General features: G+C 37.2%; 1 protein-coding gene across 7 annotated transcripts in view; it reads right to left on the bottom strand.

Annotated features, from left to right (window-relative positions):
- The window catches only part of MLLT10 (MLLT10 histone lysine methyltransferase DOT1L cofactor), a 217,849-nt gene that overhangs the window by 146,362 nt on the left and 51,691 nt on the right, over positions 1-19,796 (bottom strand). For all 7 annotated transcript variants that reach the window (XR_006337182.1, XR_006337183.1, XM_043884647.1 and 4 more), the window contains exon 5: positions 554-663. Coding sequence is in view for 5 of the 7 variants with exons in the window: in XM_043884647.1 (XP_043740582.1) it covers positions 554-663 (110 nt within the window). In the remaining 2 variants the exon portion in view is untranslated. The remainder of the gene's footprint in view (positions 1-553; positions 664-19,796) is intronic.

The raw sequence follows: 19,796 nt of genomic DNA, 5'->3' as shown, positions 1-19,796 counted from the left end.
ATATACAAGAGAAAAAAGCAAACATTAAGATTATTTTTAAGAGGAAAAAAAAAAGAATACTGTCTTGAGAGCAAAAAAATCTTTTGGAGAGATGAATAAATAATACTCTGTGATAGGATTATTTTTTAAAACAGGATGTGTATCAGCATAATGAATATTATACCAAATAACGATTAATTCAAATTTAATACAGCCTTAATATCTGAAAGAACATAAGAGTCAATAATTCTTTTTTTGTTTGTTTTTGTTTAAGTCAGTAATTCTTAAAGAACAACCTGTAAGGATCAAAATGTTAGGACCTTAAAAACCTAGGTTGATATAAAAGGTGACACAGGTTTGCTTGTGTGCATTTGTTTTATACTCCTGTGACTTTAGTAACATATTTTAATAACTGTACTTTACCACAGTCATTGTATTTTTTCCCAATCAATGGAGGCATTTAAATATTTTAATTAAGGGCTATAATAAAACAAAATTTAACAATTCCTTTGCACTTACCAGTTTTAAAACAAAAAGTTATTTTAAAACATCAACAAAATAATATATACTGTACCTTATTATAACGATCATGTGGAACAGACTGTAAAACAATTGGTTCCATTGTAGAAACATTGGCAAACTGTACCTCTGGAATATACAGGGCACAAACCACATGAGCCCAACCTAAAAATAAGTAAACAAAAATAATGTAATTTTCCAGTATCAACAAAGGTTTTTAAAACATAAATTATTAACTTTCTGAACAGATCCCTTAAATGCCCATTTAAGCAAACACACAACAAAAACATTAACAAATTCGCACTACTAACAGTCAAACCACTACTGATAAAAGACTCTTAGTCATTTCCACAGTTAATGTGCGCGGTAACACAAATAAAGGGAAACTTTTTTTTTTGGCTGCTGCACCCATCCATCTGGGATCTCAGTTCCCCGACCAGGGATTGACTGAACCCTGGCCATGGCAGTGAAAGCCCAGAATCCTAACCACTGGGCCACCAGGGAATTCCTGAAGGGAAACACTTTAAAATTCAGATGCTGGCACTGACACGTTTTATAAGAGTAAACTAAATAATTCAGATCAATACTTTCTCTGAGAACCACAGAAAAGTATGAAGGTTTATAGCTGAAAACCTAAAATAAAAACTTAAATACTTTAAATGTTAAATGTCATTATTAAATTTGTAATTGCTACACTAATGTTGATAGTTTAAATACTAACATTCATTGTTTTACTATTTTAATATTTCACTTCAAATAATTATCTTAAATGTTGCTTCTTTCAAGTTTTCAAAATGTGACTAACGAAAGGTAAAATGTGACTAAAGAGCTGATGTGACAGTAAGGAATTATCAGGGCTAAACTGCAAAAGGATGGAAGTCCAGGGCCTTAAGTACAACTCTGACCACTTTGCCACCTGGCGGACATTTGCTTATTTCAAAGAAAGCTCAGAGAGTGGAAGGTACTTTTGACAAACTCAGAAGGCTGAAAGTATAGGTATCTATGTCCCTGGACAACTAAGGGAAAAGAGGAACACTAGTAACTCCCTCACCCTCTTTCAGTGGCAACTGAGGGGATGCAAGTCAGAAATGCCAATAAACTAAAAGTACACAGGCCCTCCAAGAGCCTGCAGCTGAGCTTTGATCATCTCAAGCTCAGAAATTTGACTCATGTAATCCTAAATTATCATGTGCCCCAGACACCAGACAGAAGCTAGTATAAACCCTCCCTCCAGGAAAACAATGTCATTCATTTGGCTACAAATAATTTCTAATACGGCAAGGAGATCAAACCAGTCAATCTTAAAGGAAATCCATGCTGAATATTCACTGGAAGGACTGATTCTGAAGCTGAAGCTCCAATACTTTGGCAATCTGATGCGAAGAGCTGACTCACCGGAAAAGACCCTGACTCTGGGAAAGACTGAAGGCAGGAGGATAAGGAGACAACAGAGGACGAGATGGCTGGATGGCATCACTGACTCAATGGACATGAGTTTGAGCAACCTCTGCAAGGTGGTGAAGGACAGGGAAGCCTGGCGTGCTGCATGCAGCCCATGGGGTCACAAAGAGTCGGATACAACTGAGCAACTGAACAACAATTTCTAATACTAGCTCATTTTCATTTCCAGCACAATGAAAAGTATGAAACACAAGAGAGATAAGACAACATGACTGAAAAGCAGCAAAAACATGAAAATCAAAACAGATACGTATGTTGGGGTTTCAGACACAAATGTTTTTAAAAGTATGCTTGTTATATTTAAATACATACAACAAAATATTAAAAATTCCTTCAAAGAACTGAAAACTCTAAATCAAAAATTACAGAAGTAAAAACAAAAATTTAAAACTAGTAAATGGGATTAACAATGACCTAGACATATCAATAGTCAAAAAGTAAATTAGAACAAAATAGGTCAGAAGAAAATACTCAGAACATTAGCACAGAAGTATGAAAAAGACAAAAAGAGGACAAGAAACAAAAACAACATAATAACAAGTTACCTAACATTAGAGTCTCAGAGAAATATAAAAGAAATAAACGGTATGGAAGCAATACTTAAAATGACAATAACTAAAAACTTTCTAAAAAAAGATATGAATAATCACAATAAATCCCAAGGTAAATAAATATTAATATAAATCCACACACAGGCACACAATCTGTAGAACTACAGAAAACCAAAAAGAAAAATACCTGAAAATAACCAAAAGGCAAGTTATCACCAAAAGAACAGGATAAATAACCAAAAAAAGTCAAAAATATCTTTAAACAAATTAAAGCCAAAAAATATCTTTAAACAAATTCCCTCTAAAAGAAACACCAGACAATTGTCCTTGGGCAACAGAAAAGAGAGAAAACAAAAATGACCCAAGAAGGTAGCGCCAAGATGCAGAGAAAAAATGAAGCATGATAAACACTCAGGTACTTCTGAGAGTATTGGCTGATGAAACAATAATAATACCTTCTTTCATTTAAAATACATTTGACTGCTTACATCAAAAGTCTTGTAAAGTTTTCAATGTGTATAAAACATTTTATTACTAAAGACTGGGGAAGAAGCAGGTAAAAGAGATCTATACAGTTCTGACATTTTCTACATTTTATGTAAAGTGGTATACATGGTAGATTGAACTATTTGTATGAAACTTGTAATCCCTAGAGCAACTGCAACAGCTACATACATAAATATTAATACCTGTATATACAGAAAAGATAAGGCCCAAATGTTACTCTAAAACATTAAATTTAAATGGAATTGAATTAAGTGTATTATTAAATGGATTAAAATACAATGCTAAAAACATTCATAAAATCACAAATAAGGAAGAAAAGAGGGAACAGAGAATAATAAGAAAAAAATCAAGGTTAAGAAGAAATAATAGGAGACTAGTCAAGATGGAATAACAAGGACCACATTAATGCTCCTGCATATAACAATGCATATCCCCCCCAACTCAAAAATTTAAAATAGGGACAAAATAATTTAGACAATGTTTCTCAAGACACTCAAGTTTCCCTTATGGCTCAGCTGGTAAAGAATCCACCTGCAACGTGGGAGACCTGGGTTCGATGCCTGGGTTGGGAAGATCCCCTGGAAAAGGGAAAGGCTACCCACTCCAGTATTCTGGCCTGGAGAATTCCATGGACTGTATAGTCCATGGGGCCGCAAAGAGCCAGACACGACTGAGCGAACGAACACATGTCAGCAACAATGGGGGAGCAGGCGGCTCCAAAGGCACCTTCCACCACAGAAACATCAAAAAGTCAGCAAAACTGTAAGAACCAATTTCAAAGATTCTGGAAAAAAGAATGAAAGGTTTGCAGAAACCAACCGAATACTAAGTCAGGAAAAAAACAAACTTAAAAACTGTGGGAAAGTGGAGAGTTCCCTCGCCATCCAGTGGTTACGAGTAGGTGCTCTGACTGCCAGAGGTCTGGGTTCAGTCCTTGGTTGGGGAACTAAGATCCTACAAGGGGCAAAAAAGCCAGCAAAAAAAGAAAAAAGTAAGAAAGCGTTGGGAATTCTTACTTTCCCTTGACCCTGTCACCCTGGATTCAGCAGAAGTCTTGAAGAGAGCACCTTGTAGACCCAGTAAACAACCCCAGCTCCAGTTTCTGAAGGAACAGAGCAGACTTTATTTGCAAATAATTGTGCTTCCCTATTTTAAAATGCCTGTGGGCTACTGAAGAACACATCTTATTCTTTTGACAAGCTCAGAACTCACACAGGGCAGAAAAGTGTAGGGTATTCCTCAAATCACTGTATGGCAGACAAAACCAAAAAAAGGCACAGATGCCTGGGGCAAAAGATTATGGTTTACAAACATGCCAAGAGTCCAGGAGGAAAAGCTGGGACGAATTTTCTTTTGGAAACTGGGAGCACTGAAAAGTATCTGTGCATTCCAGGGAATTTAGACAGCACCACATGCGCAGGGCAGGATGCATCCTCGTAAAACACCTGATGAGACGCTAAACTTTAATCCCTGATATATCTCCTGGTACAGGGCAAGCAGGAAGCAGAACTCTAAGCAAACTAGCTGGCCACTGAAGGAAAGATCCCAGCACAGAGTCAATCCACAAACACTGGAGAGTTGTTTTTTTTTTTGAACCCCTCTCCCTTCTACTGCACATTATCTTAGCACCTAGTATTCAAGCAAGTCTTTGCCAAAACACTAGTTGAACACAAGCTACAAAAACAGACTTTAGAGATCGAAGTGACAAAGAAAGCACACTTTAAAAAAATATATATATAGAAAACCACTTAAAAGGCAAGTAACACCAAGCAACAAAATTAAATCATGAGTAAAGAACCTACTTTGCAGAGTCACCATATCATAAAAGTCAGTATGTCCAGTTTTCAAGAAAGAGTTACAGAGGATATAAAGAAAAAGAGCATATAGTCCATTCACAGGAGAATTTAACAGAATTTGTCCCTGCAGAAGCACAGACATTAAATACAGACTTTAAAATCACTGTCTTAGATCTGCTCAAAGAGCTAAAGGAAAGCAAGGACAAGAAACTACAAAGGGAACCAGGACAATGAAGTCTCAACAAACAATCAATAGAGAGTCATTTTAAAAAGGAACCAAACACAAACACTGATGCTTAAAATTATAATAACCAGAATGAAAAATACACTAGAGGGTCTCAACAACAGATCTGAGTACAGAGGGAAAAACTCAGTAAACTTAAAGGTATACCAATTGAAACATTGGATAAAGACACGAATCTACATATTCAAGAGGTTCAAGAAACCACCAGAATAAACACAAAGAGATCTGCACTGAGATAAAGTAATAAATCACTGCTAAAAGCCAAGGAAAAAGAGAATCTTTGAGAAGAAACTTGTTACATACAAGGAATCCTCAGTAAGATTAAACAAAAAATTTCTCATCAAATTCAACAGGGGTCATTAGAGTGTATACAATGACATTTTTAAATTTCTGGAAGAAAAAACTTGTCACTTAAGAATTCCAAATCGAGCAAAATTATCCTTCAAATATGGAAAAAAACCAGACATTCCAATGAAATGCAAGGTGAGGGAATCTGTCGCTAAGAGACCTGCCCCACACGAATCTGGAGAAGGGTTTCTTCTGGCTAACCAAAAGAATACTGTTCTTTAGTCACTAAGTGTGTCCGACTCTGTGACACCATGGATTGCAGCCCACCAGGCTCCTCTGTCCATAGGATTTCCCAGGAAACAATACTGTCATGGGTTGCCATTTCCTTCTCCTGGGAATCTTCCCAATCAAGGGATCAAACCCATGTTCCCTGCATTGGCAGGCAGATTCTTTACCACTGAACCACCAGGGAAGCCCCCAGTAAAGTTTAAATACAGGTAAAAATTAAAGCCAACATTATAATACTTTTGATTTATAACTCATTATCTTTCCTACATGGTTTAACATCTACTTTTTCATCACTGACTACGCTAAAGCCTTTGACTACGTGTGGATCACAACAAACTGTGCACAATTCTTCAAGAGATGGGAATACCAGACCACCTTACCTGCCTCCTGATAAATCTGTATGCAGGTCAAGGAGCAACAGTTAGAACCGGACATGTAACAACGGACTGGTTCCAATTTGGGAAAGAGGCACATCAAGGCTATGTATTGCCACCCTGCTTATTTAACTTATATGCAGAGTACATCATGCGAAATGCTGGGCTGAATGCAGCACAAGCTGAAATCAAGATTGCAGTGAGAAATATCAATAACCTAAGATATGCAGATGACACCACCCTTATGGCAGAAAGCAAAGAGGAACTAAAGAGCCTCTTGATGAAGGTGAAAGAGGAAAGTGAAAAATTTGGCTTAAGATTCAACATTCAAAAACCTAAGGGCTTCCTTTGTGGGTCAGCTGGTAAAGAATCTCCATGCAATGTGGGAGACCTGGGTTCGATTTCTGGGTTGGGAAGATCTCTGGAGAAGGGAAAGGCTACCCACTCCAGTATTCTGGTCTGTAGAATTCCGTGGACTGTACAGTCCATGGGGTCGCAAAGAGTCGGACATGACTGAGCAACTTTCACTAAAATGTAAAAAAAAAAAAAAACCTAAGATCATGGCATCTGATCCCATCACTTCATGGCAAATAGATAGGGAAACAATGGAAACAGTGAGAGACTTTATTTTGGGGGGCTCCAAAATCACTGCAGATGGTGACTGCAGCCATGAAATTAAAAGATGCTTGCTCCTTAGAAGAAAAGCTATGACAAACCTAGACAGCACATTAAAAAGCAGACGCATTACTTTGCCAACAAAGGTCCATCTAGTCAAAGCTATGGTTTTTCCAGTAGTCATGTATGGATGTGAGAGTTGGACTATAAAGAAAGCTGAGCATCGAAGAATTGATGCTTTTGAACTGTGGTGTTGGAGAAGACTCTTGAGAGTCCCTAGGACTGCAAGGAGATCAAACTAGTCAATCCTAAAGGAAATCAACCATGAACAAACATTGGAAGGACTGATACTGAAGCTGAAACTCCAACAGTTTGGCCACATGTGAAGAGCGAACTCACTGGAAAAGACTGATGCTGGGAAAGATTGAAGGCAGGAGGAGAAGGGGAAGACAGAGGACAAGATGGTTGGATGGCATCACCGACTCAATGGACACGAGTTTGAGCAAGCTCCAGGAGTTGGTTAAGGACAGGGAGGCCTGGCGTGCTGTAGTTCATAGCTGTCAAAAAGAGTCAGACACAACTGAGAAACTGAACAACAAAATCATTTAAAAGATAAATGCATGACACAAATTTTGAAAAAACAATAGAAAGGTTGGGGGTGTAGATGTATAGGAGCAGAATCTTTGCATGCTATTGAAGATAAGTTGGTATCAATTCAAACAAAGGTATTATAATAAATTTAGGATAACTGTAATCCTCATGGAAAGCAGCAAGGACATACAGCTGGCCCTTGAAAAACACAAGTTTGAACAATGAAGGTCCACTTACATGTAAGTTTTCCATAGTAAATAATACTACAGTTCTACATGATCCAGAGTTGTTTGAATTTGTGGATATAGAACCCTGGATATAGAGGAATCATTTATATATATATATATATATATATATATTGCATTAAGGAAATGCAAATTAAAGCTACAAGGATACTGCAGACATAGAAAACAAACTTATGATTACCACAGGATTACCACAGGGCTCGAAAAGGAGAGAAAGAAATTAGAATTTGTCTCTAATGGGATTAACAGATGCGCATTGCTACACGAAATAGATGAGAAACAAACAGTTACTGCTTAACACTGTATCCAATCTTATAATAACCAACAAGACAAAAATCATCTCAAAAACATTCCCACAAAGATATTCTTCTTTAATGGCAACTTGAAACAAACACAAACCCTGACTATACCAAGTGTTGAAGAGGATATAAAGCAACTGGAACTCTCAAATGCTCCTGATGGGAATGTAAAATGTTACAATCACTTTAGAAAATAGTTTGTCAGTTCCTTAAACAATTAAGCATGCACTTATAAACTAGCCATTTCATTCCTATTTACCCAAGGTAAATGAAGGCCTATGGTCATACATGCACTCAAATGCTAAAAGCTTCATTTTTAATAGCTGGAAACTAAAAGCAATCTGTCAACAGGTTAGTAAACTGCTACAACCATACAAAGGAGTGATAGTGAACAAAAAGAAATGAAGTATTGATACACATAACAAGAAGAATTACTTCAAAATACTTATAATGATGGAAATAAACCAGACAAAAAGTGTGCATGTATATTATATACATATTTGTATGTCTAGATACACATTAGACTCCATTTGTAGAAAACTCTAGAAAACATAAATTAACCTACAGTAATAGAAAGCAGACCACTGGTGACCTGGGAGAGTCTGCAAAGAGGGACAGATAACTCAGATATACTATAAAGATATATAAGGAAAGTTTTAGGAATGATGGATACGTTCACTGACTTGACTATGTTAATGCTTTCATGTATATACATTAGTAAATGTCATATATTTCAAAGTCAATCATATCTGAATAAAGCTTTTTTAAAAGAATAAATCTCAAAATAGATCTCAATCCAACATGTATATGTAAGCCTGAGTCCCTCTGCTGATCACCTGAAAGTATCACAACTTGTTAACTGGCTATACTCCAATATAAAATAAAAAGTTCGAAAGGAAAAAAAGTAAAACTTAATTAATGTTAAAAAATAGATCTCAATTCAAATTTTAATTTGTAGTAAATGTTAAATCATTTATACACAATAGTTAATGAGACAAGGTAGATTAAAGATTGAGAGAAACAGAGTAGACTTAAAAAAAAAAAATGATCAAACTATATGCTGCCTATGAGAAACATTTTGGGGCTTCCTAGGTATCCCAGTGGTAAAGAAGTCTCCTGCCAATGCAGGAGACACCAAGAGACATGGGTTCAATTCCTGGGTCAGGAAGATTCCCTGGAGCAAGAAATGACAAACCACTCCAGTATTCTTGCCAGGGAAATATCATGGCCAGAGGACTATATAGTCCATGGGTTGCAAAGAGTTGGACACAACTTTGCGACTAAACAACAACAAGCCAAAAATAAAAAGAGAAACACTTAATAAAAAGACTGTTAAGTTTAAAGAATATAAAGCAAATCAATGGGAAATGATATATCCTGCTAATAGTAAGAATATAAAGGCAGGAGTGACTGTTCTGATATCAGATATATACTACAAAACAAACACGCCATAGAAAGAAAGGGACATTTTATAACAATAAAGGGGTATCAATAAAAAGATGTAACAATTAGGAAAGTATATGTACCTAGCCTTAAAATATATGAAGCAACACTTGACAGGATTAAAGGAAGAAACAGACAATGTTCCAACCATAACAGATTTTTAACATATGATTTTTGACAATAATAGATGAACTAGATTCACCCCCCCTAAAAAAAATCGATAAAGACATAAAAGAGCTTAACAATAAAAACTGTCTTGATCTAACTGACTACAACACTATATTCATTCAACAGTAGAATACACATTGCTTTTGAAATACACATGACACATTCACCAACACAGACAATATGCTGGGCCTTGAGATAAGTCTTAGTGGACTTTGAAGGACTAAAATCATCCAGAGTGGAATTGCTAACAATAAACAAATTAAATTAGCAACCAACAAATTACCTATCTAGCAATGCAACTGGCAAATAAATAATAGACTTCTAAATTTGGGGGTAAAAGAGAAAAGCAAGAGAAATTTGGAAAACATCTTGAACTGACTAACAACAAATAAACAACATATCAAATTCTGTGGAATGCAGTAAAAATGTTAGGAGGGAAACTTGAAGCTTTAAATATTTTTACTAACACTTCATGACAAATAGATGAGTAAACAACAGAAACAGTGAGAGACTTTATTTTGGGGGGCTCTAAAATCACTGCAGATGGTGACCGCAGCCATGAAATTAAAAGACGCTTGCTCCTTGGAAGAAAAGCTATGACAAACCAAGACAGCACATTAAAAAGCAGACACATTATTTTGCCTACAGAGGTCCATATAGTCAAAGCTATGGTTTTTCCAGTGGTCATGTATGGATGGGAGAGTTGGACTGTAAAGAAAGCTGAGTGCCCAAGGATTGATGCTTTTGAACTGTGGTGTTGGAGAAGACTCTTGAGAGTCCCTGGGACTGCAAGGAGATCCAACCAGTCCATCCTAAAGCAAATCAGTCCTGGGTGTTCATTGGAAGGACTGATGTTGAAGCTGAACTCCAATACTTTGGCCACCTGATGTGAAGAAGTGACTCACTGGAAAAGACCCTGATGCTGGGAAAGATTGAAGGAGGGAGGAGAAGCGGAGGACACAGGTTGGATGGTTGGATGGCATCACCGACTCGATGGACATGACTTTGAGCAAGCTCCAGGAGTTGATGATGGACAGGGAAACCTGGTGCGCTGCAGTCCAGAGAGTTGCAAAGAGTCGAACACAACTGAGCGACTGGACCGAACCAAACTGAACTAGGAAAGAAGATCTAAAATCAAAGATTGAAGGTGTTGCCATGAAGAAGTTAAAACATTAGAGCTAAATACATACAAAGTATGTAGAAAAAAGGAAATCATAAAGATTAAAGGAGCAATCAGTAAAACACAGAAAACAGGCATATAACTTTAAAAATTAAAGTCAGTTTATTTCTTTAAAAAGGTGAACAAAACTGACAAATTCCAGGTACACTGGTTAAAGAAAAATAAAACCAAACATCAAACTCCAAAAACCAGAACAACAAAGTAAAACAAAACAAAAAGCAGAGACCACAAATCACCAATATTAAGAATAAAAATAGGGCTTATCACTACTGACACACTACTGATCCAACAAATAACAACAGGCTAATAAAAAATACTATACATATTTACTCTCCAAAAATAAAATTTGGGGCTTCCCTAGGGGCTCAGTGGTAAAGAATCTGCCCGCCAATGCAGGAGACATGGGACTGATCCGTGTCTGATCCGGGAAGATCCCACATGCCTCAGAGCAACTAAGCCAGTGAGCCACAACTCACTCATGGGCTTACAGCCCGTGCTCTTGAGCCCAGGAGTTCCAACTACTAAAGTTCTCTTCCCCTAGAGCTGGTGTTCCACAACAAGAGAAGCAACCACAACGAGAAGCCCACAAACCACCACAAGAGTAGCCCCTGCTCGTCAACAACTAGAGAAAAGCTCTTGCATCAACAAAAACTCAGCACAGCCAAAAATAATAAACAAAATTATTTTTAAAAAATAAATTTTTCAGGGCTTCCCTGGTGGCTCAGTGGTAAAGAATCCACCTGCCAATGCAGAGGACATGGGTTCGATCCCTGGTCCAGGAAGAGTGCACATCCATGGAGCAACTAGGCCTGTGGGCCACAACTGCTGAGCCCACACACAGCAACTACTGAAGCCTGTGCGCCCCTAGAGCCCATGCATCCCAAACAAGAGCAGCCTCCACAACAGGAAGCCCACATACCCGCGCTGAAGAGTAGCCTCTGTTCGCCCCAACTAGAGAAAGCCCACATGCAGCAACAAAGACCAGTGCAGCCAAAAATAAATGAATCTTTATAAAAAGAGCATACAGATTTTAATGTTTCAAAAGCACGTTAACAAGCTTCAGTACACTGACAATGTTTTCAAGGGTACAGTTCAGTAGTGTTAAATCTCCCTTCTTTTTAAGGAGGGAGATTAATATCCCATTTTATGTATATAACACATCTTGTTTGAGGTATGGTGACTCAGAGGTAAAGCAATGCAGGAGACCTGGGTACAATCCCTGGATTGGGAAGATCCCTGGAAAAGGAAATGGCAACCCACTACAGTATCCCTGCTTGGAGAATCCCACGGACAGAGGAACCTGGTAGGCTACAGTCCACTGGGTCACAAAGAGTCAGGCACGACTGAGTGACTTCACTTTCACTTTCACATCTTGTTTATCCATTCTGCCTCTGACAGACATTTGAGTTGCTTATACTTCCTGACTACTGTCAATAGTTCTTCTATGACCATGAGTGTACAAATATCTCTCAGAGACTCTGCTTCCAGATACATCCACTGGAAGTGGAATTGCTGGATTATTCTTTTTTATAGTAATCTTTTTAAATTTTTTGAAGGGCCTCTGTACTGTTTTCCATAGCAGCTACGACACTTTACAATCCCACTAACCGTGCACGAGGGTTCCAATTTCGCCACAGCTTCACTAACACTTGTAATTTTGTGTTTTTTTAAAATAGTAGCCATTCCAAAGGTATGCTGTGACCTCACTGTGATTTTTCATCTGCATTTCTACAGTGATTAGTAATGTTGAACACTTTCATATCAGTAATGTCATGTGGATATTTGTACCCCCTGACATGATGAGAAGAGGACTTAACTTTTGTGGTATTCTTTCCCCAAACCCATAAACCCAATCTAATCAGGAGAAAAACATCAGAGAAACCCAGATTAGGGGTCATTCAGCTGGTACCTGGCCAGTATTCAAGACTGTTGAGATCATGCAAAACCAAAAAAGACTAACTGTTACAGGCCATGGGAGACCAAGAAACATGGAAACTAAATGCAAAAGAACATTAACGGAAAAAAAAAAAAAAGAAACAGATTTTAAAGTATAGCATTCAATTAACAGTAACATACAATTGTCTCTTAGCTTTCGCAGATATACCACATTACTGTACAAAGTTAATATTGAAGAAACTGAATAAAGGGTATACAGGGACTCTGTGTACTACCTTTGTGTCATTTGAATTCAACAGGGGAAATCAGATTATTCAAAACATGTATTTGGAACAAATGGATAGTCACCTAGGTGAAAAATAGCTCCATGCCTCATAGCTCACATTACAATAAATTCTGGATGGATCATTAATCTAAAAAAATTTTAAGCCACATACTAGAGAAAGCCTACCAAAAAGTGTGAAATAATCTTGGTATAGAAAATAGCCCTTCCAGTATGCTACCAAACCAGAATTCTTTTTAATGATAGTAACATGATCACTTATTTCTGTATGGCCAAAGGCAAAATCAAAACACAAACCAACATTTAGGAGGGAAAAACCCTGTAATACCCCAAAGGGCTAATTTCCCTAATACATTAAGAGCTCTATCAACAAATGTACCATGAGGAATGTACCAAAAGGAAAATAAGTTAAGAATATGAATGAAAACTTCACATAAAGAAAATAAAAATAGTTTTTAAGCATATGAAGAGGTGTCAACTTCTCTCATAATAACAGAAATGTAGATTAAGGCTATGTTTATTTTTACTCACCAGAGAGAAAAATATTAAAATATTCTTGAGGAAAGGGTTAAAAGCTATATTCTGAATCCCTCTTTTAGTCTCTTGAGGAAAATATCTTGACAGTTCTTGCAACATCAACCCTGAAGATAGATGACGGTCCTATAGGGTCTGCCATGTACTAATAACTAATCCCAGAATGCGTTTTAGCCTGCTGTACTTGGCTGTCAGGAATGTATACTGTATGACTTATAATTTATGGTTTACAACTATATTAAAATAAAAGAGCTAGCCACTTACACATATAGAGGCTAAAATGTGTGCTAATGTTACCTGTACTCACATGTCAACCTTACAATCAAAATGCTGGAAACATCAAAACCTGCATCAGAGTTTGGAGGCCTCTGCATTGTAACTGTATATGGTTTTCCTTCCTAGGTGTATCTGGTGCTGGGTAAGTCCATTATGACTTGTGAGTCTGATCAACGATCCCAAACTGAAACTGACTCAGGTAGTCATGCAACTGTGCTGAGGAAACCATGTCGGAAACAGTCTCTTCTCATGTAATGTGAATTAGTACATCTCAACAGAGGGGATATGGCAAAATCCACTAAGATTTCAGATGTACATACCCTCTGACCCAGCAATTACACTTCCAGGAATTTTTGCCTACAGCAAATCACCCACATATCTATGATTACATTGTATATGGTTATTCACTGCAGTATTGTTTTTTAAAAAAGACTAATAATAACTAAATGCTATTATGGTTAAATAAATGGTTAAATAAATTACATTTCATTTTTATAATTAAATAACATGCAGATGTATATGAGAGCTTTTTACTGCTTATGTGCAGTGATCTCCAAGGTACATTATTAACGAAGCAGCAATTCATAAAACACTATATTCTACATTTGTGTAGAAAGTGTTTATGTACACAGAAAATAGCTCCAGATAGATATCAAGAATGTGATAACCTCCCCAGGAAGGAAATACATGGCAAAGGAGGAATGGTAAGAGCTAAAAGCTGATAATTATATTCAATTTCCTACTGACGTATACATTATTCAGCAATCTCACCATCATCTTAAACTCAACACATAGAAAGAGTATCTCAGCATTGATCTCTACTTCCAAAACAACCCTCTATCCAACACTCTAACTCAGTAAAAAACCATCGATATTCAGCTGTCCACAAAGATATGAGCAACTCCCCTTCCTCATCTCAGCCCACATCCATTAAGTCATACAATACTACGACTAGACAGCCATGATTTAAGCTTGTTCAGCGTCCATTCCCTCTTCTCACTAGAATACCATGCTTGAAGAGATTCTCTTTGCTTCTGCTTCTAACAACTCCAAAATGCAAGCACTCAAGCACTCATTTTTTCCTCGAAGTCTGTGAGTTATATCTTTTCTTCTTTTTGCTTCAGATATCCAGATCTATTTCTGTTACTGACAACTAAATAATATACATGTGTCTCTTGAAGCATCTGGACTGATGACATCTCCAAGAGCCTGTGATCTTACAGAAACATCAGAAAATGGAGTATAAAGTGTCAAAAGCAATTTGGTCAGAACTCTACTCTGGAAGATAGTCAAAAAGTTTACAGTATCAAGTAAACAACAAAGAGGCAACTTAAAAACTGTAAGAGTTTTGGTCATTTTCACTTGCCTAGGCTCTACCACTTACTAGCCTGACAATGGTCTTGAAGAGAGAATCCCATGTTCGTAGTGCCAAACTCTGGACCCTGGTTCCTAAAGGGGTGAAGCAGAGCTTGTCCTCAAAGAACTGTGGTTTTAAGTTTTAACCGAACTAAGGGAGGAGGACTGACTTAGGCATTTGCTCTTGTATCCTTAACCTGGATGAAGTGTGTTTTAAGTTTAAGAGGTTAACTGTAATCCCCAGGATAACCATTTTAAAAATATACATGGGAAATGAAGTAAGAATCAAAATCTGTTACAAGAAACAAAGAAGAACATTATATACTGAAAAGCAGGTCAAAACACCAAGAACATAAAAAACAATTATAAACATACATGCACCAGACATCAGAGCTCCAAAATACATGGGTGGGGTGGGGGGGACAAAACTGAAGGGAGAAACAGGCTGTTCTTTACTCAAGTTTCAGTAATGGGTAGAACTTAGAAAACCGCTATAGAAGAGTTACTACAACCTATCTAGGCTCAATATACGTACACAGAAAACTGCACTAAAATCAGCAAAACACACATTCTTCTCAAACACCCACAAATGGTCTCCAAGACTGATAACAGTGCCAGTCACAAAACAAGTGTCAATAAATTTTAAAAGATCTGAAATCAGATCTTACTAATCCACAGTAGAATGAAAATAAAAGTCAATAAAAGAAAGAAAACTGGAAAATCCACAAATATATGGAAATTACACAATATTCTCTTAAACAAACATCGAGTCAAAGAAGAAATGATGATGGAAACTGGAAAATACTTTAAGACAAATGGAAAACATATATAAATGCCATACAAAATTTCATGTGATACATAGAAAGCAACACTCCAGTTAAATTCATACCTGATAATACCTGTGTTGCAAAGAAGATGCTTGAGTGGGGTAAAATGCAGTGAAGGGAGTGACAGTTTAAATACATCCAGGATCTCTTTTTTTTTTTTTTTAATTGAGGTATAGTTGGGCTTCCCTGATGGCTCAGAGGTTAAAGTGTCTACCTGCAGTGCAGGAGACCTGGGTTCAATCCCTGGGTCAGGAAGATCCCCTGGAGAAGGAAATGGCAACCCACTCCAGTATTCTTGCCTGGAAAATCCCATGGACGGAAGAGCCTGGTGGACTATAGTCCATGGGGTCGCACAGAGTTGGACACGACTGAGCAACTTCACTTTACTTTATAGTTGATTTACAATGCTGTCTTATTTCTGGTGTACAGCAAAGTGACTCAGATATATATATGTTTACATATATATATACACACACACACACAGATATGTATACAGTTTTTCAGTTTCTTTTCTTAGTTTATTACAAGATAATGAATATAGTTCCCCGTGCTATACATAAAATAAAAATGGTAATAAGACAGAGTTTCTAATTATTTTCTTTTAGGGTTTCTAATTATATACCTATCTTGAACAACTTTACTTTACTTAAGCCCCAAACCAGCAGGAAAAAGAAAAGTGTAAAGATAAGAGATAAAACAGAAAATAGAAAAATAACAGGAGCAATCAACAAAACCAAAGTTCTTTGAAAGATCAACAAAACTGACAAACTTTTAGACTGACTAGGAAAACAAAGACAAATTACTAAATTCAGAAATGAATGAGAACATTACTGCTGACCTTAACAAAAATGGGAATTAAAAGAGAATACCATCAAAAAAAAAAAAAAATACCATCAACAAATGTACACCAACAAATTAGATAACCTACAGGAAACAGACAAATTCCTAGGAAAATGCAAACTAACAAAAATGACTCAAGAAAGAAAATCTGAATGTATCTAGAACAAGAGACTGACTCAATCAACAAGGAAAAACCTCCCAACAAAGAAAAGCTCTGTACCAGACGCCTTCATAACTGAATACCACCATACATTTAAAGAAATATACACATAAATCCTTCTCAAACTTCTGAAAAACTTGAAGAGGCAACAATTCCTAGCTCATTCTATGAGGCCAGTATGACATCCAATGCCCCACTGTCAGAGAAAAAAGTGTAAGAAAACAAAGTAACAGTCCAATACACTTTATGAATATAAATGCAAATATTCTCAACACAAGTGTACCAGTGTCCTAGGGAAGTAATAAAAATTTCAACAAATTAGGTAGCTAAAGAAAAAAGAAATATATTCTCTCACACTCTCAGTTCTGGAGGCTAGAAGTCCAAAATCAACATGCTTCTCTCTTCCCTGATGGCTCAGGCAATCCTTGACATTACTTGGTTGATAACTACATAACTCCAATGTCCCCTTTAGCCTACTAATGCACAGAAAATACATGGAACAAAGCGATATGTTAACACACACACACACACACACACACGCGCGCGCGCACATCTAAGATTGTATCAACAAAGTGTGCTGTGGACAAACACTACAGGGCAAATGACTCAGGTGCTTTTTCCCATGAGTAAACTGACAAAGAGGGGAAAAGGAGACCACGGAAAGACCTAAGAGAAATATCAAGATACTGCAGTGTATGTACCTTATTTGAATCTAGCTTATGGACCTTTGTGAAATCCTGATTCAACAAGTATAAAAAAAAACAGGAGACAAGAAATTTTGAACAATGACTGCACATATCATGGCACTGACTGCACATATCATGGATTAAAGAAATCCTTGTTAATTCTTTTTAGGTGTGATGATATACTGTGCATTTTTAAAATATCCATGTAAGTTAACAATGCTCACAAAATTTAAATGCTCATCAGAAGACTGGGACAGGGGAGGGCAGAACGGAAACAGATGGCTATGACTTGGTCATTGTTAAAGCTAGATACCAAGGTGGGGATCCTCTCTACTTGTATGTATGCTTGAAAATTTTCCATAGTAAAACTATTTTTAATATATCTGTAAAAATTTATCACTTTAGTATCTCTCATGTCCATTCCCTCATTTTTAACCCTCCCACTACTTCTCTCAAACAGTTTCTCAGTATCTCTCCCTTGGATTTACTGCAATAAAGCAAAGTCCTATCTTTGTGGAATGTAGATTCCAACATCAGAGTATAAATTATAGGCCCTCAAAATACAAACTCAGACGGTAAAGAATCTGCCTGCAATGCGGGAGACTCGGGTTCGACCCCTGGGTTGGGAAGATCCCCTGGAGAAGGAAACCGCAACCCACTCCGGTATTCTTGCCCAGAAAATCCCGTGAACAAAGGAGCCTGGTAGGCTTTGCCATGGGGTGGCAAAGAGTCAGACATGACTGAGCAACTCACACAAAATAGGAATAATCAAAACTACCCTTGAAAAGCAGCTTTTAACTCCAACAGAGAAAGTGCATGCTACTGAACATTGTTATGAATATACAACGCTGCTTTATTCAAATTCTTCTAATTGTTCTGTCAGATAGTATCTATCAACAGCCCTCAACTCATTTTAAAATTTCCTCTTCAAGAATATAGAGAAGCTGACACCGCCTCTTGCCTGGCCCCTTCAATTGTACACTTCCTGTCTTTGACAATGATGGCTGGGAAAGCCTTAAAATCAATCACAAGAGATTTCCATATAGGTTTGGCTAGAGTTCAGTCAATAAAATGGCAGACTGAATTACCTCTACAATTGTTTTTTCTCTCTCTTCCTATGTAACTGATTTTAAGTATGTTAAAAGCACACAGGATCCAGCTACACTTTTCCTTTTTATAGTTGGTGTGGTCTCATACCCTTCTAACCCATTCATAAAGCTGTCAGAGTGATCTTTCTAAAATAGAAAACTCATGTTATTCCTCAGCTTCAATGGCTCCTGAGAATCATCAGAACCAAGTCTTGAACGAAAAAGGGGGAGGGGGAGAAGAAAGGCAAAGGGAGAAGGTAGGGAAGGAAGGCATGTCAAGACTGCGGGAGGAGGCAGGAGGGGAGGGAGGGAGGGAGGGAAAAGACAAGCATGGGAAAGGGGAAAGAAGCTCCACCTCTCAGAAGGTCTACCATTCAAACTTTACAATGCAAATCCCTGATACACCTGCCTCTTTATCATTTGCTTCTCCCTTTGCCTATAACTCACTTTCAACACACCAATCTATGCTAAAACACTTACCTTCAACAAAGATCTATGGAGTAGTTGACACTGAAGAAAATCAAAAGTAAAAGTGAGAAATTCCTGATCATGATCACTAGAGAAAGAAAACTAAAACTTGGAACATAATTTTCCAGCATGAAAACTGGTGTTAGTTGCTAGGTTGTGTCTGACCCCTTGGTCTGTAGCTCACCAGGCTCCTGGAAAAATGGGTATTAGATATTAAAGAACAGTATCATCAATACTATACATCAGGCACATTGTGGGATTTTGCTAACCACTCTGCAAATACAATTAGCATTTCTACAGGAAAACGCATTTCACGTTCCAAAATAATTTTGGAACAGAATTTAGAATCTTTTAAATACACACCAAATTTAGACTATTACACAGATGGCACTGCAAATCAATAAGGAAAAATGAACTGAAAGAAAAAAGGAAAGAAAGAAAAAAGAAGTCATAAAAATACTAGAGAAGGTACTCCCCTGGTGGTCCAGTGGTTAGAACTCCACATTTCCACTACAAGAGGCACAGATTCAGTCCTTGGTCAGAGAACTATCCCACATGCTGTGCGTTGCAGCCAAAAACAAACAAAAAACAAACTTAGAGGGAAATGTGAAAGCATTCCCTATATAACTTTGGAGTAGGGAAACTGTTTAACTAATGGTTCAAAATATCAGAAGCCATGACACATAAGATTAATAAATTCAGCTAAATAAAAATCAAAACCTTCTATATGGATAAAAACCCCAAGAGCAAAGATTAACAGCAAGAATGAATCATCAAAAAAGCCTAATATATGAAGTGCTCCTATGAAAGCTCCAACAAATCAAAAAGAAAAAG

The sequence above is a fragment of the Cervus elaphus genome, chromosome 23 (assembly GCF_910594005.1).
Source record: "Cervus elaphus chromosome 23, mCerEla1.1, whole genome shotgun sequence".
Classification (NCBI taxonomy): Eukaryota; Metazoa; Chordata; class Mammalia; order Artiodactyla; family Cervidae; genus Cervus; species Cervus elaphus.
This window is presented reverse-complemented; position numbering and strand designations above follow the sequence as displayed.